The following is a 22958-nucleotide window of genomic DNA, read 5'->3' as shown; positions in this document are numbered from 1 at the left end:
CAAGTATACCACAATGAACAAAGTGTGAAACAAGTGGGTACCTAACCTAAGAGAGAAGAACACCTGTTATGAAAACAATTCAAAGCTGCTTTGTTCCATTAAAAGCAAACATGCAATTAACTGGATTCATTGCAAGAGCTACTACAAAACAGTAAAAAGCATCCCCTGCAAGCAGTTGGTCCTTCTCAGCTGTCCAGCTCTGCTCCTTCAAATTACATCTGCTGTTACTGACCAGCTAAGTTTTCTTGACCCCTCCAGCCCCTTGCAGTTCCATCAGCTCATCTCCTGTGCTGTTGCCCTTCTTGTTTTTTCTGAATTTGAAGTACCAGCAGAAGACAGCAAGGGCCAGGAGAAGAATCAGAACCAGTGGTAAGTACAGGATGAAGTTCAGCAGTGGTGGGGATGAGCAGATCCTAGACAAACCAGTTAACACTGGAGGGAAAAAAGAAAGGAAATAAATGTGAGGCCCCAAGGCAGTTTGAGTTTCTCTCCTACTGTTTCTATACGTTATCTTCTTATCACTTTTCCCTCAATCCTCAACAGCTACCAATTTTTTAAAATTCATAGAGGCTACCTGAGGAGAAGGAAGAGAGAAAACAGGTAATTTGCCTCAATTTCTTGTTTTGGGAGGTCAGATAGAGCCCTATCTTGTTCAGCTAAAATTTCCCAACTGAAACAGCATGGCTCTTCAGTTAACCTATTGCAGCCTGGGCTCAGTAAGGAAAAGACATATATCCTTCATGTCCTGAGTCCTTGCTAGGCACCAATGAGGGCAGGGTGAGGTAGAAGTGTGTCAGAGGCTGTACCACTGAACAAGGAGGGACAAGAGGAAAGCAGAGGCAAGCAGATCAAGGAGCTCCCTGTCTCCCCTACACACCTGCCCCTCCTTGCTTCTGCTGCTTTGCTATTTTATTTCAGCCATTCTGAGCTGCAGGCAGCTGCGAACCTTGTCCCTGGCAGCTCCTACAGGACAGCTCTCCAAGTGAGATAGAGGCTGCCTGTACTGCTGGTGGAACCTCTGAGTAATTAGAAACCCCATGATTGATAAGTGCCATGCTAGCTGAAAAGGTCTCATTTGCAGTCTCTCCATTTTTGCTCTGGCCACTGTTTAATCCCGGCCATCAAAATCTCCTCACTTGACGCACAGCTTTAACACCACAAACTGACCTCAGATGCACCTGGCCTACCATGAGGGGTCATATAAACTCCTTTGGATCTGTTTTATCCATCTCAAAGTGTTGCTCCTTGACTGTCTTTTCACCCAAGACCCATATGCAGATGTTTTACACTTGCTCTGCAGAACCATGCTGTCTGCTGATTTGAAGTGTCCATGGGGGATGCACATAGCCTGGTGGGGTAGGTGTGACCCTAGGGGACAAACCAACCTGGGAACTACTCTTGGCTGTGAAATTGGCTTTTTTTACCTTTCTACCTTGGAAGCTCCAGGCCCCATTCATATAGATGGAAGTAGCATTTACTCTCCCATAGGAAAGCAGGGAGAAGTCTCCACTACATGAATGGCTCTATAGTACTAGGGAGTTATCCTAAAGGGCAGCATCAGGGGTTAGAGCTAAAGTGATTCTTGGTTATGGGTATACTTGCACACGTCATGGCCTCTCAGAAAACTTCAGAACACTGACATGCATGAGCCAAAGGGGTCTATCTATGTTGCTGGAGAAACACAGACACGAAATCCCACCTTGTTAATCTCTTGGATTTTGTGAAAACCACGAAAATCAATTGGCAAAAAACCTTAGACAAAAACTGGAGGAGAATTTTCTAGCAGTTACTGAGCAATTTTAGCGAGGGTTACTCCAACAGTAATGGCTAACAAGAGACAGAGGAAGCTAATAAAGGAGAAATCTGAGAGCTAGAGGGAGCTGTGATGGACAACAGCAGGAACGTAATAGCAGGGAGACAAAGCACTGTCAGTCCTTCCCTGTGCAATTAAATCCAGATTAGCTCTGCTGAAGGTGTAGAGTCATGAGAGAGGGCTCCATGCCTGCCTGTGCCATTAGCAGGCACAAGGGAGGGCTCTGCAGGTCCCACTAAGGTCTTCCACATCAGTCAGGATTTGTAATTGCCTCAGAAGCTATAACCACACTTAGGCACCCAGGCTGCATTTGGGCATGGCAGCTGCAGAGCTGAAGGCACAAGAGCTCCAGCGTTCTCTCAGCTGGGTGCAACACAATTGGTTTCACAGTTCATGTTTTTTCCTCCACATGGGTCATTTGAGCCTCCTATATCCCCAAACAGGCAATACAAGGGTACCTTCTTACTGCTTATTACTTCCTTAAAAACACTGAGTGCATCTGGCTGAAACCTTTGCTATTATTAATGCAAAATCCTGCATGCAGAATCCAGCTCTGTCTTTGCACACAGCATGCACCCCAACATGCCAAGAGGACGAGGCTCTTTTTGGAGACCTCACTGGAGATGGCTTGCCATTAAAAAAAAAAAAAAAAAAAATCACACCAAGAATTTTTTCCTCAAAACAATGAGAATTCTGGTCACAATAGTGCAGTTAAGTTGGTGCCCACAATCCAGCAGGGAGCCTATAAGCTGCAAAGCACTGCAGACAGAAAGTGCACTCGGTGATATCCCTGGGACCACACACTTCACAGTCAGAGTTCTTGGTATCTCACCTCCAATGTTTACAATGACAAGCACCTGGGTTTCAGCCCTGGCAGATCAACAGCACTGGAAATGGGATCTCATTGCATCCCCCCACCAGGCCCAAAGCACGTGTCCCTTGAAGGGCTCCCTTCCCTACCCTGGTTCCCGTTATAACTCTGGTAACCTCCCCAGCATCAAACCCCTCTGTATCCTTGTTACTGCAGCCGGTACCACCAGTGGAGAGCTGCACTATCTCCCCCACACAGCCCAGTATGGATAAGGGTGAACCGGCGTGGGGTGAGCAACCCCTCACACTCAGAAGCATTACCTGTTGGGACAGTAGTGAGCTGGGTGTACCCCGAGCGCGCCAAGGCTTGCAGAACCCAGCCCTTCTCCTCACTCAGCTGCTGCCACTCCTCCACCTGGCAGTGATAGACCCCAGCATCGCCCCCCTCCACTCTGCTCAGTGTCAGGCTGAAGTCACTGGCAGCAGGGCGGCGGAGGTACAGCCTCCCTGCCAGGCTCTCCCAGGGGTACTCGATGGTGCCATCACAATGGAGGGTGAGCAGACTGTCCTCACCCCGAAACCAGGTGGCAGAGAGGTGGGTGGTGGGCAGTCGGGCACCTTGCAGCAGGCAATGCAGCGTCACATCCTCGCCTTCCCTTGCTGAGATGCTGTGGTTCGCTTTCTCCAGCTGCAGCTGACGCTCTGGGGTAGGATGCGAGCAAAAGGAGACATTGTGGTGTTGCACTGCTGTAGAAACGTTCCTGCCTGCAGCAGCAGGCAGTGAGAAATCTTCAGAAGCAAAGTGTAGGGAATGGGGATGGCCATGGGCAAGAGCTTTAGCAGGACACTCACAGGCCCCTTACTCTCATGACTCATTCTGCCTGGGATGCTTTCTCCCCTCACCATCATAGAATCATAGAATTGTCAGGATTGGAAGGGACCACAAGGATCATCTACTTCCAACCCCCTTGCCATGGGCAGGGACACCTCACACTACATCAGGTTGCTCAGAGCCACATCCAGCCTGGCCTTAAAAACCTCCAGGGATGGGGTTTCTACCTGGGCAACCTGTTCTGGTGTCTCGCCACCCTCACGGTGAAGAATTTCTTCCTAACATCCAATCTGAATCTACCCATTTCTATTTTTGTTCCGTTCCTCCCCCTAGTCTATCACTACCTGACATCCTAAAAAGTCCCTCCCCAGCTTTCTTGCAGGCCCCTTCAGATACTGGAAGGCCACAATAAGGTCTCCTCAGAGCCTTCTCTTCTCCAGACTGAACAGCCCCAATTCTCTCAGTCTGTCATCAGAGCAGAGGTGCTCCAGCCCTCTGATCATCCTGGTGGCCCTTCTCTGGACATGTTCCAGCACCTCCAGATCCTTCTTATAACAGGGGCTCCAGAACTGGACACAGTACTCCAGGTGGGGTCTCACCAGAGTGGTGTAGAGGGGGAGAATCACCTCCTCGACCTGCTGGCTATGCTTCTCTTGATGCAGCCCAGGATGTGATTGGCTTTCTGGGCTGCAAGTGCACACTGGTGGTTCATGATGAGCTTCTCATCCACCAGCACCCCCAAGTCCTTTTCTTCAGGGCTGTTCTCAAGCCAGTCAACTGCACAGCCTATAGTGGTGCTTGGGATTGCCCTGACCAAGATGCAGGACCTGGCACTCGGTCTTGTTGCCTACCTCTCTAGCCTGTCAAGGTCCCTCTGGATGGCATCCCTTCCCTCCAATGTGGCTACTGCACCACACAGCTTGGTGTCATCAGCAAACTTGCTGAGGGTGCACTCAATGCCACTGTCCATGTTGCCAATGTCTCTGACCCTGTTCACAAACTTCTGCTGCAACACTTCCCATTACCCCCAGATAAGGGACAAGGCACCCTTTGGGCCAAAAGCTGTTTAGGAAGCTGAAATTCTCTGATCCATTTTATTTAGGGCTATAACCTATAAACCAAATGAGGCTGAGAAAGGGAAGAACTGAGCCACAGAGACCCACCATGCACACCAGTGGTGCAGTGCCCAACCCAGATTGGCAGCTGGGCCTTCAGCCTTGTTCTCAGCAGCAGTGTGCTCTAGGCTAAGGAAAACTGAGCACCTTGCTTCAGGAGCACTAGCACAGGAGCTCTGTACATAGCCCTGTACAAACAGCCAAGTGGACCATGCATTGAAGGGATAAGAAAATGCCACAACTGACTTTGCTATGAAGCATTAGACATCACCAGCTTGGTTGCTTTTGGAGGATGTGGTAAATCCTCCTAGATCTCTGTTTCCCCTAACATGTCCTGCATCTCTAAGTCAGATCCAGTGCTGGAACTGCTGCTTCTCTAAACCCTGCTGGCTTAGGGGAGGCCTGGTGGAGGCTCCAGCATAAAATCGATCCCCCTTTCTCATGAGGCACCTGTACAAGAGATAACTGCCTGCTCACCTGGGACCTTGAACTCCAGCATGGTCCTTCCCGACACTTCCTCTCCGAGTTTGTACCATCCATTGCCCAGCCACAGCCACTCCTCTACCACACAGTAGTACCTGCCCTGGTCCCTGGGGTTTGCAGAGAGTATCTGCAGCCAGAAAACGGTGCTGGACACTCTCTGGCTCAGGAACCGAGACTTTTGTGCAGGAGAGCTAAACTCAGCTCCATATTCCAGTATGCTGCTGTAGTCAGCCCTTATGATTTGCATGGGGGTTGCCTCTACTGGAGCAGGTAGGAGGTACCAGGTAATAGCAAACTGAGAATTGTTCTGGGCAGACATGATTCTGCACTCAATGGCTGTGTCAGCACCGCTGGCAATCTCCACAGAGCTCTCTTTGGTAGCCACCCGAAGCTTGCTTTCTGAAAATGGAGAAACAAAATAATCAGGCTGACTTGAGCTGCCAATACATGGATGCTGGCAAGGAGAGGAATAAGGCTGGTCTGAGAGATTCGCTGAAAGAGGAGGGAGGATGAGATTGCTCAGAGTACAAAGACCCTTTAGGGGACGATGGGGAAAGGAGGAAAAGAGTAAATCCACACAGCTTTATTTGAACTATGGAGGGGTGCTACTGGGCAGGCCAGCAGCAGAGGAAGCACTTGAGGGATCATGGGGCATGAATGGGGAGATGGAGACAGCCACTCTGTTAGAGTTTGGTGGTAAAGCGTCTGTCTGAAGCAATGTGTCTGTCTACCACTGCTGCTGTTAGCAGGCTCACACCTAAGTGACAAAACCAGCCCACAGCTTTGGAGACTGTGAACAAGTGTCTTACCTCAGATTAACTATAGAGCCTTCATGAGTTTCACTAACAGTCACCATCTCAGGATATTGCTGTGGTTATTAATCAAAAGACATGGAATACACCCCTGAGCATCTCCTGCCATTACACCCAGCAATTGTTCAACTTAGTGCTGAGCAGTTCAGGAGAGCTGTGGTGCTGTCCCCCTGGTAGAGTACAGAGTTACTCCCACTGCTCCTGTGTTGCTCCTGGTTTGAGGCACCCCCTTTCTACTGTACATTACCCTCTGCTATCACCCTTCCTTCTCCTCCAAAAGCAGAAAGGCTGCAAACTAGTTTCTCCAATGGGCCTCCAACCACCTGCATTTCCCTTCAGCCCTCCACTCCATGATGAGACACCGTCTGTCAGGTGGGGACAGCGGTCAGGTGAAGAAGTACACACAGAAATCTACCTGTGGGTAGATAGAAATTACTCAGCACAAACACCATCAGGGTTTTAAGGGACTGCAGACAGTTTTCATTCTTGGCATTTTCCTTATGTATGAGCAGAGCAGCAGAACACCCTGAGCCACAGAGGCTGGGGGACAACCAAGCTCCCTTAAACTCAGGTCCTGGGTTCTGGTTTTGGGACAGGCTGCAGAAGATATGCTGAGATGTTCCCACAGAGTGTCTCAGCCCTATGTTCTCAGCAGCAGGTCAGCAGGGCCCTCTCCTCCATGGTACATCCCTGAGGAAAGCAATAGGTGAACTGATCACCATGGAGAAAACAAAACACTTGGCTGTTAACTTCAGTTGCTCAGTACAGGGGAATATCACTCCAGGAGCTTTATTCAGGGACCTAGAAGTGAGCTCTGAGACAGGGAAAGAAAAAATACTCCGGTATTTCAACTGAAGAATTTACTCCCTTTTCAAAGGCCACGATAGAGGAGCAGACAGGACTAGTGCAGGTGGTGGACATCAGGGATGGCTTTCCTATGTGCCATCCCCAGTCACACCTGCCAGGGAGACCATGCCAGCAGAGCAGCCCCACCACTTATCACAAGTAGCACTACCACCTCTCCCAGCAAAAAGGAGCTTCAGGGAAGTCAGCTGTGGGGCTATGCCAGACCAAATGTGTGCCTCTCTCCACCTGAGCTCCTCTGAGCAGCAGTGCCATAGTTAGGGGCAGGCCAGTAAAACCCAGGGTCTTTCCCCAAACCCAGAGAGGCTTCCAGCACAGGAGACAACAAACTGCCTGAGGCAGGGGCCTCTCACCAGTGGATCTGGCACACACTGGGGTACAAGATGCTACTTGGAGCTTAGAGAGGAGCCACGGGAGTCACTGCTGTGAGCACTTGATTTCAATGAGAAAAATTGCTGTTATGCTCCTGGAGGAAATCACCTCGAGACAAAGCAGAGAACTTGTGCAAAGCTCCTTTGCTTCAGCCCCAGGTCTCTTCCCCTTACTGCTAAAGGTCAATTACTGAAAAGGGCAGAGCAGCTGCCTCCCTCTTCCTTTGGCACAGAAAGACATGGTGCTGTTTTCCTTTCATTTTCAATTTAATTAATCAAGCTGAGACTCTTGCTGCCCATCTCCTTGTGAAGCCTGCCTACTGACACCACAGGCAGCTCCACTCAGAGACTGATGGGAGGCATCCCCACTAGAGCTGGGCAGCATCTATCTGTTCAGGGCATTAATTATGGGAGTCGACCATAATATGGGAGTCAGATGCTGAACTACTTAAGAAACCAGAAATGGAAAAGATCTATCTTCCTTCACCTCACGTTACGACCTTTCACACATATCCCTCCCATCAGAAACTACAGGCCAGGTCCACAGTGGCATTTAAATTCCTAAAGCACCAACTGACACCGAGTGGTAAATAAAGTGTTGAAGCACAAGTCAAGAACTCCAGTATCTCTGTAGGCTTCAGCCATAAGGGTTTATATATGAAGAAGCAGGCTGGTGATTTTCATGATTTGCAGATTAATTTTCTGTAGCTTTGCCTCATCTCATTGCTGTTAGAGCCTGCTTCCTTCCCATACTTACTTCCCAAATATCCTTCACTGGCTCTTGCTGCATTTCTGAGGGAGATGGTACTCTGCTGCTCAGTACAGCTGCCTCCCACTGCACATCACCCCCTCCCAATTGCCACCATCTTTGCAGTGTGACAGTACCCAGTAACACCTGCAATGCATTTGGAGTCAAATGTTGTAATATCTCACTGCTCCATTGCTACCATCTCCTCTGTGTAGGTGCTCTACAATTACACCTGCTCCTTTTGATGCCATTTACACTACTACCTGTACACCCACAGATGCTGTCTGATGTCACCTTTAGCCTCAGTACCACCCCACGGACCTCCTGCCCCCAGCTGGCTGTAGCTCAGGTGTAACACAGAGCACCCCAGCACCCATATCCACACGGACAAGAGGAGCAGCAGTGGAGCAGGAGGGAGAGCACCATGGAAACCAGACAGAATAGGGAAGGAAATGTGGCAGTTTCTGCTACTGCAAACCCACCGGCTTGAAAAAACACAGAAAATGCTTCATTTCAGTTTGCTGGGTTGTGATCCCCAAAATTCAAGGATTAGAGGAAGGAGCATTTAACGCATGAAGAAAGAATAAGAACTCTCCTTTTCTGGCAGAATAGACATTAGGGGAAAAATAACCAACCACGTCCTTAGACTTGCCTCCACAACCTCAGAGATTTTGGACATAATGACCCCTTCAGTTCCCCCAGCAGCCCCAGCCATGAGTAGGACACGCCAACACCATGTTGCTGCCAGGGGTGGTGGGGAACAGGCACACAGCAGGCTGGCTGGCATAGGCTGTGGTTCATTTGCAACATCTCTCTTCCATAAGAGGACAAGACTCCCTGCACAATGCTGGCAGGCACCGTGGCAACACAGACACTGCCTGCAGAGGTGGCCATAAAAGGGAATCCTGGGCAGGTCCCCCGGCTGTGCAGTCCAGCCATGCCTGGGGGGAAATACCTCCACACAGAGTCCCTAGCACCTTGCAGCTCAGTGCTGGCTCCCAGCCTGGCAGAGAGCCCTGGTGCTTTCTCAGTGCACCTCAAATACCCCAGGGGAAGCTCAGGGGGACACAGATATATCCTAGTACCAGCTTCAGGGGCTGGTCTCTCTTCATCACCCTCCAACCCCTACAAGCCCACACCATGCAAGGAACCTCATACCTCCAGCATTCAACTGGGTTCCTTGGAAGGGACTACTACTTTTCAGAAACAAGGCTTGAATCCTAGCAGCAAGGCATAATTTGCAATCATTGACATTGCCACTCCCCAACACCAAATTTGCCTCCAAGAACGTCACCAGAGGCTGAGGAAGAACCAGGACAGGCAGCACCATCTCATGCGGCTCTGGTAGGTGACCTCACTGGGGACACCCCAGTCATCAGTGGTTCTGGTTGCTTCTGTTCATGTTTGATGGATTTAAAGTTGCAGAAGGAGAGATCTGTGCTGAAGAAGTGCCTATGGCACTGCTTACCTGGCAACACCACCTTTATCCCTACGGCATTGGACCTGGCGGTGGCTGCAGGCTGCCCCAATGGCACAGTGTTCCTCCTCCAGACCTCCACCTCACACCGGTATGTTCCCTCATCAGCAGCCATGGCACTGTGGATGTGTAGGCTAAAGGAGGTAGCAGTCTTCATCAGCTGGACTTTACCCCGGAAGTGTGGCTGTGCTGCACCCCAGGCCACTGTGCCACTGGGAAAGACCTGGACCAGCTCATGGTAGTGGCCAGTGGGAGGGCTGGGCTGGAAGAACCACCCCACAGACATTGGCACTTCTTTGAGGCTGTAGTTGGCGCTCACTTGGCAGACAAGTTCAAAACTATTCCCATACGTGATGGTGGCAATTCTGCTTCTCAGCGTGGCTTGCAGACCAAGACCTGCTCAGGAGGAGAGAGAGCCCTTGGTGCTGGGACAGAAATCCTGCCCCTTATAACCACCCTTCCCAAGCAGCACCAGCCCCGCTGCCCCAGCCACCTCAGCCCCATGGCAGCCAGCAGCCCTGCTGCTCCTCTGCCAGCACCATTCTTCCTCAAGTTGCACTGTGCTCTTCCAGCCTCACATGGTACCTGGCCCTCTCATACCTCATACCCCCACTCTCCGTTCCCCCATGGCAACCCTGAGTTCCCTCTCAGGATCTCTAGTCCCACCCCATGGCAGGGAGCCAGCTATGCTCTACTGGTGCTGCTGCCCTGTTAGCTGTTTCTTTTCACCCTCCACAAAAATCTAATGAGTCCTGAGCCCTACCGGTGCTCTCAGACACACAGCACAGCAATAAAAATGGTAAAATACCTCAAAACACAGCTAAAAGCTGCCTCTCCATAAAGGCAACCACTCCAGCAACCAACAGAAGAAACAGTGGGGGAATTGCATGCTGGGGAGGTTAATGGCTCCGCGCTAAGAACGGAAGGCAGGAGAAGCAATTAGATGCAACACCAGAGCTGTAACTCTGACAAAGGCCATCATGAAACTCCACAAGTGCCTTTGCTGAACTTAATTACTGTAATTATCCTGCTAGAATAGATACTTTGTTTTTCAAGAGAGGAAGACAGTCAGAAAGACCTGCTGAGTAAGTCACTGTCTTTTTCCTCTCTGGACATTTTAGATGTTGTGTCCCACTTGTCTGTCACAAAATATCTCAGTGTCAGGTAAACCTACACTGCCAGAGGAGGTCAGGGCACAGAAGACCTCTATCCTACCGACAAGTGTCCACTTGCTCCTCCAGCCTGCCTCCAGCATGGTCATTCTGAAAGTCCAGAAATAGGGGTGGCTCAACTTACCCATGGAGCTGACTCTCACTGCCGTATCCCCCTCCTCTGTCCAGCTCTGGCCTCGGAACCATTCCGTTGCTTTGCACCAGTACCGGCCACTATCGCCCTCATCCAGTGTGTTAGGGATCACCAGGGTGAAAGCACCTGACCTTGCTTTCTCCAGCCGGAGGCTTCCCCGAGTCCTGCTGTCCCGGTAGGTGCTGCCCAGGCTCAGGGTGCCATCCTGCTCCATGGTGGCCACCAGCACCTGGGGACCTGGGTGCTCCAGTGGCAGGTGCCACCACTGCACAGACACAGGGCTGGTCGCTCCTTGCACCTCGCAAAGGAGGATCAAAGCATCTCCAGCCACGACCTGTGGCGTGCTGGTGGACACAGACAGGCGCATGCGGCTCCCTGCAAACAACAGTTACTGCATGGGAGGGGACACTGTTGTGCTCCTCAAAGAAAGCCAGAGATACTGTGCCATTAAAGGAAGAGACTAGATAAACCTCAGCTTTTGAAAAGGAAAGGAATTATCTAAAACTTTTAGTCAGCCTTTTCTTAAAACTTTGGATAGGACTTTGTGGTTGTTTTGTTTCAGGGTTTTGTAGTTTTGTGGTTTTTTTTCTTTAATGCATTTCCTTGGACATGGATACATAGAGAAGTACTCAAGGAATAGAGTCCCAATAGGCAACTCCTGGTACATTGGAATAGTAATGATCTAGCTGTGAGAAGGAAACCAAGAGTCACCTACGCATCTTTTTTAGAGTAGTTTCTCACAAGTCATCCCTCCAAACCAGGGAGAACACCCAGATGAAAACAGCAATGATCCCTCACCACCACCACCATTGTCCAGAAGTGCCTGTTCTGCCAGGTCATCTTATGATCTCCAGCAGTAGCAACAGGTGTTGCTCACAATTTTCTGTACCAGAGACATGGGAGGACCTAGCTTCCCCTAAACTTTACCTATTTGCCCCAAAACTTACTGCAAAGAGACTGAGCTAAAGGTTTACACTTTGTTGACAGCTGTTGCATGTTATGATAATGTTTGCCAGAACAAGTGCTTTTCCCATTATTATCTACCAAAAAAACCTATGGTGCATTTACACTCTTGCTGCAAACAAGTGTGTTGCCCCTGTTGAGATGAAGCCAGATTTTAAGCATTTTCCAGTCAGGGATCACTGCAGGCTTTACCCAGAGGAGCAGCCATTAGGATTTACTAACCTTTTGGCTTCACGTTGACTTGGATGCCTGATGACAGATTCGTTTGGATGCTGTGAAAGTCTCCAGGAGTCCTCACCTCAGAAACAGAGCACTGATACATACCATTGTCCTTCAGCCCCACCTCATAGATGGTGAGGACATAAACCACATTGCTTTGCTTGAAGGCTCGTACTTGCCCCAGCTTGGCTCTCTTCTCATATTCTTCCTCCCAGATCAATACCCCCTTGGGATCCACCCTGGCCATTTCCACACTATCAAAAAGCCAGAGCACTTGGAAGTGCCTGCTGCTGCTCTTCTGGGATCCCACTGTACAATCTAGCTGCAAGGTATCACCTTCAGAAAGGGAGGTTTCAGCAGCAGCAATGTCCACGGAGAGGTCTCTGCCTGTGGGCAATCAAAAGCAAAGCAGGTGCTGGGTGGCCCTGCCTATGTTTCCCACCCACCTGGCAGCACCAATGGCTTTCCAGAGGGAAATGGGAGGGAATTCTCTACTGAAACATTTTCTTTCATGAGAAAAATGATGAAGATGGAAAATTTTGCCTGTGGGGAGAGTGTTGCTAGCTCCAGGCATTAATCAACAGTTGCAGTTGGAGGAAGAATCAGAGTCTTGAGGAGCTGAGTTCCCCCTTTCAGAGCAGCTAACTCCCCCAGGACAGAGCACCCACTAAGTCACCCCCTGCCCAACTCAGTCACCTGAACTGAGTGCTGCCCTAACCCAGAGGCCTTGGGTGACGCCAGAGGGAACAAGAGGTGCCTGGCAGGGACAGAGTGGAGTAGGGGTGGATGGGCAGCACTGACGAAGGGCTATTTTTCAGACTTCCCTATTTTAATCCATTTCACACATAGTAGCAAGCCTAAAACTCCTCTCTCTAAATACCTAATATATTTCCCTACAATATAATCCAGGAGCTTGGTGTACTCACTTCAAAGCACAGTCTGACTCACAGTTCCAGTGCCACCATAAATTAACTACTTAGGAGGAGACACAGAAATGGTCTTAAAACTAACACCAATTGCTCTGGAGGGCAGCAGACTCATGACAGCACAGACAGACAAGCTATCTCCAGCAGACATCAGAGCCATGCAGCACATGCAGCATGTCCTTGTGTCCCTCAGTGCACATGGCTGAGGCACTGCAAAGGGCAGCTGACTGTTATCTACCTCAGGTCTTGAGGCCATGAGACCCTCAAAACAATCCAACAGTTGAGGTTTTCTGCACACTGGAGATTAACATTGCCAAGGAGCCAGCCTGATGTGGGCACATATTGTTCTCTCTGCTAAAACCTCACTTGAGCCCACAAGGTTGCATCATCACTGCCAGCATTCCAGATTCCCCTCCATGAACCTCCAAAGTGAGAAACACCAACAGCTCCTGAACCAGTGGCTGCTATGGCCTCAAGCCTAGTTTCCTGCCCTCAGTGCCCACAGGATGTAGCCAGACCCACAGGTGGGACCCTGGGCTGCAGTAGAAGCAGGCAACAGCCACTGAAGGCTGCTGCTATAAAGCCTTAAATACACAAAGTATTTGGAGCCAACATGTGAGTTTGCAAGAGCCTTACCCCAACTCATGACCACTAGCAAAGTCCTTCCTGTTTGCTTGTGGGAGATGTCCTTCCATGTCTCATCAGGATCCTCAATCCACTCAGCTGCTTCACAGTACAGCTGACCCTGGTCAAGCAGCTGCACTCCTGAGATGGAGAGCTTGTATGTGGTGTTCCCAACCTTGTTCAGCTGCACATCTCCTGCCAGAAATCTCTGCAGGTAAGAGGGCCCTGGGCTCAACACAAAGTCCTTGGAGAGGGTGAGGACCTCCTCAGCATGGTGTTCTCTTGCTTCGTGAAGATGGTACCAGCCAACAGAGAGGTGTGTGTGCTGGGCAGTGGACTTGGAGACCTCACAGGTGAGATCCACCATGTCCCCTTCAGTGCGGGTGAGGACCTGGGGTGCCATGGAAGCTGAGAGAGTGTCTGAAATCACTGACATGGGGAAAAAATAGAGGGGAAAATGAAAAATCATCTCTTGGCCTCAACTGGCAACCTGCCACTCCAAAACCATAGCCAGGCCCCAAGGGATCTGTCAACATAGGAGAAATAGCTGATTGACAAGGCTTCCATCAGCCTGTGCCAAGGTGTGAAGTGATTAAAACTGCAGTAGGGAAGAAAGCATAGTGAATATCTCTGCAATACCTTCTTCAGTCGAACTACAGACAGTATTAATTAGGCAACCCCAAAGAGATTAACATCCAGCACCTCACGATATGAAGTGTGATATTGTACACCACCAGAATATAGGAGGAAGCAGGAGTGAATACCAAAATGGAAGTACTATACCACGGTGTTGACTTGGCTGTCTCACAGTAGGACCTTTCACTTTTCCTTTCCACCAGATTACCTTCCCTCTCCCAATGCTCTACAAGACCACTATGTCCCTTTGTCTGTGGGTATCTTGCTTGGGTCATGTCCCACGCCCTCACCTGAGAGGACATCAACAGCAAATGCACAGAGACTGAAAATTCCTGCTCTCCTAAGTGCTTAGCTGTGAAATGTGATGGCTGTGCCAGTAGCTGAAGTTAACAGTGGGCTGTGAGACAGCAGAGGCTTCCTCTCCCTTCCCTTGTTCTGTCTCGGAAGCAACAGCCAGAGCTAACTGCAAGGGGGCATTTAGGCATCCCTAACTTGGCCACTGAGAAGCAGGATAGCAATCCCTCAGTGGGGAGAGAAGGAAACTTTGTGCTCACCAGTCCCATTAATCACTCCTTTTCCCAGCTGCTCCTTTGTCAGAGATCTAGAGATAACCATTTCTCCCCAGCGCAAAGGTGGGGGTGGCAGAAACCTGCCTGCACCCCCGCCAGGCAGAGCTCTGTCAGGACCCACCTGAAAGATTTGTCTTGGCGCTGTAACTCCCAAAGTACCTCTCGTCAGTGTTGGGTGTGTGGCACTCATACTCCCCAGCATCCCGGTCCTGCAGCTCGGTGATGTGCAGCAGGACAGCGTCCCCCTGCACTCGCTCCACATAGATCCCTCTGCTGCGCACACGCTGGGTGTAGATGGCGTAGGGGAAGGAGGGGTCCACAGTGCTGACGATCTGCACCTCCCGCTCAGGGGCAGAGGGCAGGTAGATGGACCACTGGAAGTTCTGCTCTGCTGGACCCTGGTAGCCGCTCACCTTGCACCACAGTGTGATGTGAGACCCCCTCACACGGTAGAGAGGTCCCTTCTGAACAGTCACCACCCGTTGGCCAGTGCTGAAACCTACCAGCAAACAATCAGCACATGTGGTGTTTGCAGGAGTAGATGGCACCCAAGGACAGCAGATGCTACCCAAAACAGCAGCAGGTCTGGGCATGCAGGGGACTACAGCATAGCACCGAAAAGAATTACCGTGCAGTTTCATTCTTTGAAGCACAAAGTCCAAGGGACTTCATACCCCTTGCAATTGTAAGAGTATGTCTTGGAGGACAGACCTCCAAACTTTGTCTCCTAGCACACTGAGGGTCACATGATGGAGACCAGAGCGTCATGGCCAGAGGGCTATCAAGCCTGTTCATGGCTGGAGAGCATCTCTCAGCCAGCTGTTCAGAGAGAGCAACAATCAGGCTGAGAGCACTGGAAGAAGGTTGTAGTGTGTCAAAATCAAGAGGGCCAAGCACTCAGGTTCTGCACAGACCTGTGGGGAAGGGGAGCAGGTACCAGAGTTGACTAATACCACAGAAGGAGATAGAATGCAGAAGCCAATGGACACAGGACAGCAGAGGGAATTGGCAGACTGCATGCTGCAGAGGTGCTCCACAGGCAGAAACTGGGGAGGGCATGGGAGAAGGGGCTGGCAAAGGCTCCCCTGAAGACAGAGGGCACAAGGAGGCAGCAAAGCCTCCCTTCATTTCTGCCTGCAAAGCATCTGGGAGGTGATGGCTTCCTGTGCACTTTCCTCTCCCAGAGAGGTCCTAGGGGTGATACTTGCTCTGTTCTGGCACTCAGCATGCACATCCACAAAACACTCACAGGATGTGGGCACTGAGTCAAAAAACAACCATGGAGAAAAAGCCAGGGAAGAGAGCTAGTGGCAGCACAGCCCAAGACACCTTCAGAAACCCCCTCCCAAGGGAAGGTGAGGTAACCACCTCCGTACCTACCCCAAGCAGCCACTAAACAGAAGCAGGCATGTCCCCTCATGAAAACCTTCCTAGGGTCCAGGCTGTGGCTTTGAAGAGAAACCACAGTGCCAGAAGGAACATGCCACTGCACTTCTTCCCATGGCCACTAAGCCAGAGTAGCACTTGCCACAGTGGGGCCCTACTTGCCCTGCAGCTCCAGCAAGGCACTCCACTAAGCCACCCACCTGCACCACGAGGGTCCTTTACTTCCCCCTCATCTAACCCCAGGAAAGCTCCCACCACCAGGCAGGGCACTCACCCAGGAGGAGGAGAAGAAAGGAAGGCAGCTGCCAGACACCTCGCCAGCCCCATGAGAAATGACTGTGCTTGGGTCCTCTCCCAGAGGGGTGGTGGAAGGCTCTCATGGGTGATGGTGACAGCCACTCTGCTATTTTGAAAGCAGCTGGGAGGAAGCTGCCCCACATATGTGGTTTCCTCTGCTTAAAAAGGGTGGGGAGATGCTGGGGAGCAGGAACAACAAATGCTTCTGGGAGGTGACAGCTGCCACCCCATCCCCATGCCACCTGGGCAAGGGCGATGCTCAAGACCCTTCCTGCTGTTCTGTGCATGCCAGGTGCCTGGCACTACCAGCTGTGGCTTTGTGTCTGACAGTCATTTAGAGGCTCAACCTCTGCCTCCTGACTTTGTTGCACGGAGTAGTTTGCTACCAAGGAGAGATATGGGCAGATTTCTAGGGCTGAAGCTCCTCCCAGCTATTTATTTCCCACAGCTTCAACAGCAGCATGATGCCTTAGGTAGATGTTGGGGTTGCACATAGCTCCCTGAGGACCAAGCTGTGCCTTGTGGTGCAGTGGGACCCCCTGAGTGGAGTGTCATCCCACAGCACTCCCACCCTACATCCTAACAACCAACCTGGCCTAGGGAACTTACCTGCTCTCAAAGGAACACCATGCAGCCACAAATTGGCTACAAACTCTCTCTCCTGCAAGCACATCACATGGGCAAGCATCTGGATGCCAGGGGTCCCAGACCAGTGCTACTCACAGGGGCAGGAAGACCACAGGGAGAAGCATTGGGTTGTGGCCAGGAGCCTGCTGTTCACAGCCCTAATGGCAAACACTATGGTGTCATGCTGTTGGCACTGCAGGGCCTGAGGCATGCTGCTTCCCTGATGGCAGGTACCAGGGACATGATGGGAGGCTGACAGGAACACATCCTGGGCAGGGGGAAACTCAGGCTCACAGGCATGCAGTCAAACACTAGTAAGAGGCTTAAACCAGAGATGCTCTCTGAAAGGATTTGTTTGAGGGGGTTGGGGAGGGGTTATTTCAGTTATGGTTATGTTTTTATTTGGACGGGTTGTGGTTGGTTAGTTTGGGGTATTTTGTTTGATTGTTGGTTTTTGGGTTTTTTCCCCAGAAAGAACCCCTGAGCCATGCTGCTCCCATCCTGCTGCCAGATCAGGGATTTACAAGCAGAACCAAGCATAAAACAAGCCCTTTCATTTGATCCCATGGGGCTCCTTGAGGGAACAAGATTCGTGTAATGAAGCAAAACACACACAAGGTCTCTCCTTTCCCCAATAAACTGATTCACGTGACAGCGTGGAGGACCAAAAGAGAGCAAGAGAGGCTCCTCATTCCCTGTAAGGCTTGCACCTCCACGAAGCAGGCTCTTCAGAATTCTGTGTGTGCAGTTCCTATAGCACCATGGAGCCTTCCAGAAAGCCAAATGCAGTCTGGGGGGCATAAGCTGTTGCAGCAAAGGGGGCCCTGTGGGATGGCACCTGTCCTCTACCATCCACCCTCACTGCCATGAAATGGAGCAGAAGAGCAGCACCTCTTCTGGGGGAAGTGGGTGCAATGCAAGGCTGAAACCCATGTCCTGGATCCTCAGAGGAGGTGAGCAGGTATAACAGAGGCTGGTGAGCAGTAGAATGCCCCAGCCTGTTGGTGTGGAGGACTCTCAATTCCTCTGTCAGTAGGACACAGCCATGCATATAGCCCTAACTGAATGATAGGCTTCTGCTCCCTCCTGCAGGATGAAATCCTCCTGTCCCAGAAGGGAAGGCAGGAATTAGTTTGCTTTCCAAGAGCAATCCACTGCCAGTAAAGCCCTGGGGATGCTGCTGCTGCGAGTGAAGCCAACCCACTTACCACTAAAGCACCTCTGCTATAGCAACAGAGTAAATGGAAAGAAAACTTGGAGTTCAACCTCAGTGAGCTTCTGACAGTCAGCGTGCAGATAAACACACACACGAGGACAGTTTCACTCCAAGCTTGCGACTCTAATGATGCATGAGTCGCTGTTTACATTTGCAGCAGAGAACTGGGGAGAAGAGGATCGCCTGGCCCAGCCCCATCACTGCTAGTGAAGATGCTCTGTGGACAAAACAAACAGCTCCCTCTTCCCAGGGCTGTGCAACCTAAAAATTGCTCTCTTCCTCCCTGGGATATCACAGCAACCAGACATATGGAAGGGCTATTAACCATACAAGGCAGGGTAAAGGAAGAGGATCAGAGAATCCTTTAGAAAGATAGCATTGCCATCAGAAAACACATCAGGGAAGCCAAATCTGTGAGGAGAAAGATCCCCTTACTCTATTTTCCTGAGGATGACACCAAATGGGGAGTGAGGGGGAAATATGCTTCTTGGATAGCACAAGAGGTCCCTGCCTGTACTTACAAGGAGCAGAGGACTTGCCTCTTCTGAGCCAAGCAGTGCATGTGCCCATGCACTCTGCTTAGTGAGGTGAAGTGCTGCACCAGGACGATGGGGATTAAAAGCTATTGATATCTAACCCTTGACAGAACCTGGCTGCAGCCAGTGTCTGAGCAGTAGGCTCACATCTCAGCACACCCCAACAGGGTAACACCATCTCCCACTCCAGAAGACAAGGCCAGAGATCAGGCTTTGGCTTTCATGCAGGTGATGACCATCCTGCATGCCTCCATACCCATTCTCCTCTTTCCTACCTCCTTTGATGCCTGCTCAGGCACCCTTTCTGGATGATGCTCAGGCACTTTGGGCCAAAGCATTTCAGAAGAACACCACCAAAAATGCAGTATGGAAAGCTTTGCCATGCCCAGAGTAGCTGGGCTGAAGTCAGACTCTACCTAAAAGACCTTGGCAACACTCACTTGGAAATGTCCCAGACTGGTAAAAGCAGACCAGGCCCTCCTCTTGCACACTGTAAGAGAGACTGGAAAAAGCAGGATCACTCCCACAGCAAGATAGAAATGCTACAGAAGCAGTTGAGGATGAAGGAGATGACTACATGGCTGTTATTTTTTAAGGGCAACACAGTGCTGAGACCCAAAAGCAAGCAGGTAAATGTAGAGGAGAGACTACAGCCCCAATTCTCTGTCTGGCAATATCCTCCCCATGAGATCACTCATCCCACTTAGGGGTGCCTGGGGTTAGTGCAGCTGTTGTTGCTTCTGCCTGAAGCCATCGCATTGTTGCTGGGTTCCACCTACTGCAGCAGAGGATACAACTTACCCCACCTTCTGAAAAGCAGCAACAAAGCCCATCTTACAGAGACCAGATTTCTAATTACATTTTAGGCAAATTCAGATGAGTACAGGAAGGCTTTTCAGCCACTGCCATGGTTTCTTGCATTGGAAAAACAACATAAAATACAACCCGCCCACCCCTCCTGAGAAGCACTGGTGGGTGGTGTGGTGGTTGGAGGCTCTCTTGGGCTTAGTGACCATGAAATGTTAGAATTCTCAATTCTTGGTGACAGAGTGTGGGGGGGGGGAAGGTCAGTAAAACCACTACCCCAGACTTCCAGGGGGCACACTTCAAACTGTTGAGGGCACTGGTTAAGAGTGTCCCATGGGAGACAGTTCTGAAGGGCAAGGGGGTCCCAGAAGGCTGGATGTTCTTCAAGAAGGAAGTCTTTGAGGTGCAGAGGCAGGCTGTCCCCCATGTGTTGTAAAATGAGCTGTCAGGGAAGATGACTGGCCTAGCTGAACAGGGAGCTCTTGCAGGGGCTCAGGAATAAAAAAAGGAGAGGTTAGCACCTTTGCAAAGAGGGGCAGGCAACTCAAGAGTACATGGATCTAGTTATGTTATGCAGAGAGAACATCAGAAAGGCAAAAGCCCACCTAGAACTCAACCTGGCTGCTGCTGTGAGGGATAACAAAAACAATAAAAAACGGTTTTTACAACTACATTAACAACAAAAAGAAAGCCAAGGAGTATGTCCACCCTTTACTGGATGCCACAGGGAACACTGCCATCATGGATGAGAAAAAGGCTGAAGTAGTTAATGCCTTCCTTGCCTCAGTCTTTAACAGTCATACCCATTACCCTCAGGGTATTCAGCCTTCTGACAGGGATAGAGAACAGCATCAACTCCCCATAATCCAGGAGGAAGCAGTTAATGACCTGTTATGGCACCTGGACACTCACAAGTCTATGGGGCCAGACAGGATTCGCTGAGGGAGTTGGCGGAGGAGCTTGCCGAGCCACTCTCCATCATCTATCAGCAGTCCTGGTTAACAGGGGAGCTGCCAGATGACTGGAGCCTTGCCAACACAACACCCATCTACATCCTTTTTAGGCTATCAGGTAGTGATAGGACTAGGGGGAATGGAATAAAGCTGGAAGTGGAGAGATTCAGGCTGGACGTGAGGAAGAAGTTCTTCCCCATGAGAGTGGTGAGAGCCTGGAATGGGTTGTCCAGGGAGGTGGTTGAGGCCAGGCTGGATGAGGCTCTGACCAGCCTGATCTTGTGTGAGGTGTCCCTGCCCATGGCAGCGGGGTGGGAACTAGATGATCCTTGTGGTCCCTTCCAACCCTGACTGATTCTATGATTCTATAAAAAAGGCCGAAAGGAGGATCCAGGGAACTTCAGGCCTGTCAGCCTGACCTTGGTACTGGAGAAGATTATGGAGTGGTTCATCTTGGGTGTGCTCCCATGGAAAGTGCAGGACAATGGAGGGATCAGGCCCAGCCAGCAGGTCCTGCTTGACCAACCTGATCTCCTTCTATGACTAGGTGACCCACCTAGTTGATGAGGGAAAGGCTGTAAATGTTATCTACCCAGATTTCAGTGAAGCCTTTGACACAGTCTCCCACAGCATTCTCCTTGAGAAACTTGCAGCCTATGGCATAGGCAGATGGACTCTTTGCTGGATTTAGCCTGTTTTAGGCTGGATGGCCAGGCACAAGGAGCTGTGATAAACCAGATGGTCACAAGTGGTGTCCCCCAGGGCTCAGTATTTGGGCCACTTCTGTTTAATATCTTTACTAATGATTTGGATGAGGGGATCAAGTCCACCATCAGCAAGTTTGCAGATGACACTAAATTGAGCAGGAGTGTTGATCTGCTCAAGGGTAGGAATGCACTGCAGAGAGATCTGGACAGGTTAAATCAATGAGCTTAGGTCAATGGGACGAGGTTTCATAAGACCAAGTGCCAGGTCCTGAACTTTGGTCACAACAACTCCAAGCAATTCTACAGGCCTGGGGAAGAATGGCTAGAAAGCATCCCAGTGGAAAAGGTTCTCCGCTGGCTCATCCACCAGCACCCAGTGTGCCCAGGTGGCCAAGAAGGCCAACAGCATCCTGCCCTTTATCAAAACCAGTGTGTCCACCAGCAGGAGTAGGGAAGTGATTGTGCCCCTGTACTGGGCCCTGGTGAGGGCACAGCTTGAGTACTGTGTTCAGTTCTGGGTACCACAGATTAGGAAAGGCATTGAGGTCTTGGAGCATGTCCAGAGAAGAGCAAGAAGGCTGATGGGGGGTTTGGAGAGCACGTCATACTAGGAGTACATGAGGGAGCTGGGGTTGCTTAGTTTGGAGAAGGCTAAGTGGAGATCTTACTGCTCTCTACAACTACCCAAAATGAGGTTGTAGTGAGGCTGGTGTTGGTCTGTTCTCCAAAGTAACTAACAATAGAATGAGATGAAATGGGTTTAAGTTGTGCCAGGGGATGTTTAGATCAGACTTTAGGAAAAACTTCTGTACTGAGAGGCATTGGAACAGGCTGCCCAGGGGGGCGATGGAATCATCATTGCTGGAGGTGTTCAAGAAGCATGTAGATGTGGTGCTTCAGGATACAGTTTAGTGGTCAGGGTACTTGGGTTACAGTTGGCCTTGATGATCTTAAACATCTTTTTCAACCTTTATGATTCTATGGGTGGAAGCTCCCTAGAGCTGTCTGGAAGGGAAAGGCATGTGGTGTCTGCTTGGCTGTATATACCTCTGGCATCTTGCAAAGGGCAGCCATAGAGAGCTCCCTACACTTCAGGCTCTCTTGCATCCAAGTGGGGAAGCAGAATACAGCCCAGAAAGGCAGGCTGTAGGAAAGCTCTCCAAAAACACCTCCTCTGCCTTTGCAGATCTCAGGAGGCATGTCCCCTGCCCAGAAATGCCACTGTCACATACCCACAGTGACTGGTGATGGCGGAAGGACAGGGAGCGATGGAGGCTGCAGCCTCAAAAGAAAGAGGCTGGCACCAGGCAGGGTGGGGGGATGCAGGGAAGAGCTCAGCATTAGCTGGGATAATCTGGCAGTCTTGGGGGATGCGCCAGAAGCCTACAGATAATCAGGCGAGCTGGCACAACAGACTTTGAAGTCTGCTGTCAGGTTTTCTCAGTCCGGCTCAGACATCAAAGGCAGCTGGTTACTACCCCCTAATCACAGAGCAGGAGCTGGCCAGCTGCCTGGCTTCCCCAAGGACAGCCAGCTCAGCCACAATCCCCCGAGCACGCTCTCATGGACAGAAACCTCCTGATAGAGCACAAATGCCTGAATCCTGCAGATCCCGTCGGAGCCAAGCTCACTCTGCTGGGAGCTCACCTCATAGCTATGTGGGCTTTCACCTTGGGCTATTGGAGCCAAGCGAGATCTCAGTGGATAAAGATCTCCCCAGTGACATGCTGCAAACCAAATTGCTCAGTCCCAGGGAAATCAGATGGCCAGGAAAATGCAGGAGACTGGCAAAGGTGAAGAAAATAGCAACCTTTTCTCACAGTGGTGGAAAGGACTGGTTCTGTTACTCAAATCTTGTGTGT

At 50.6% G+C, this 22958-nt stretch overlaps 1 protein-coding gene across 1 annotated transcript; it reads right to left on the bottom strand.

Annotated features, from left to right (window-relative positions):
* Positions 1 to 235: 235 nt before the first annotated feature.
* Positions 236 to 16280, bottom strand: CD101 (CD101 molecule). Its single transcript, XM_054386513.1, has 9 exons — positions 16244 to 16280; positions 14689 to 15081; positions 13375 to 13791; positions 11816 to 12199; positions 10622 to 11005; positions 9317 to 9721; positions 5048 to 5452; positions 2945 to 3325; positions 236 to 432 (listed from the first exon to the last, which is right to left on the bottom strand). The coding sequence occupies exons 1-9, from the start codon at positions 16278 to 16280 to the stop codon at positions 236 to 238; spliced, it is 3003 nt and encodes a 1000-aa protein (XP_054242488.1).
* Between the last annotated feature and the right edge of the window lie 6678 nt (positions 16281 to 22958).

This window comes from Indicator indicator, chromosome 1, assembly GCF_027791375.1.
Source record: "Indicator indicator isolate 239-I01 chromosome 1, UM_Iind_1.1, whole genome shotgun sequence".
NCBI classification, from domain to species: domain Eukaryota; kingdom Metazoa; phylum Chordata; class Aves; order Piciformes; family Indicatoridae; genus Indicator; species Indicator indicator.
This window is presented reverse-complemented; position numbering and strand designations above follow the sequence as displayed.

Excerpts from the sequence above, each read along its gene's own strand:
- CD101 (XM_054386513.1), bottom strand. The coding sequence starts at position 16,280 with ATGGGGCTGGCGAGGTGTCTGGCAGCTGCCTTCCTTT. Across the intron at positions 12,200-13,374 it reads GCTAGTGGTCATGAGTTGGG|GCAGAGACCTCTCCGTGGAC; the intron begins GTAAGGCTCTTG and ends GATTGCCCACAG. Across the intron at positions 11,006-11,815 it reads AGTCAACGTGAAGCCAAAAG|GGAGCCGCATGCGCCTGTCT; the intron begins GTTAGTAAATCC and ends TGTTGTTTGCAG.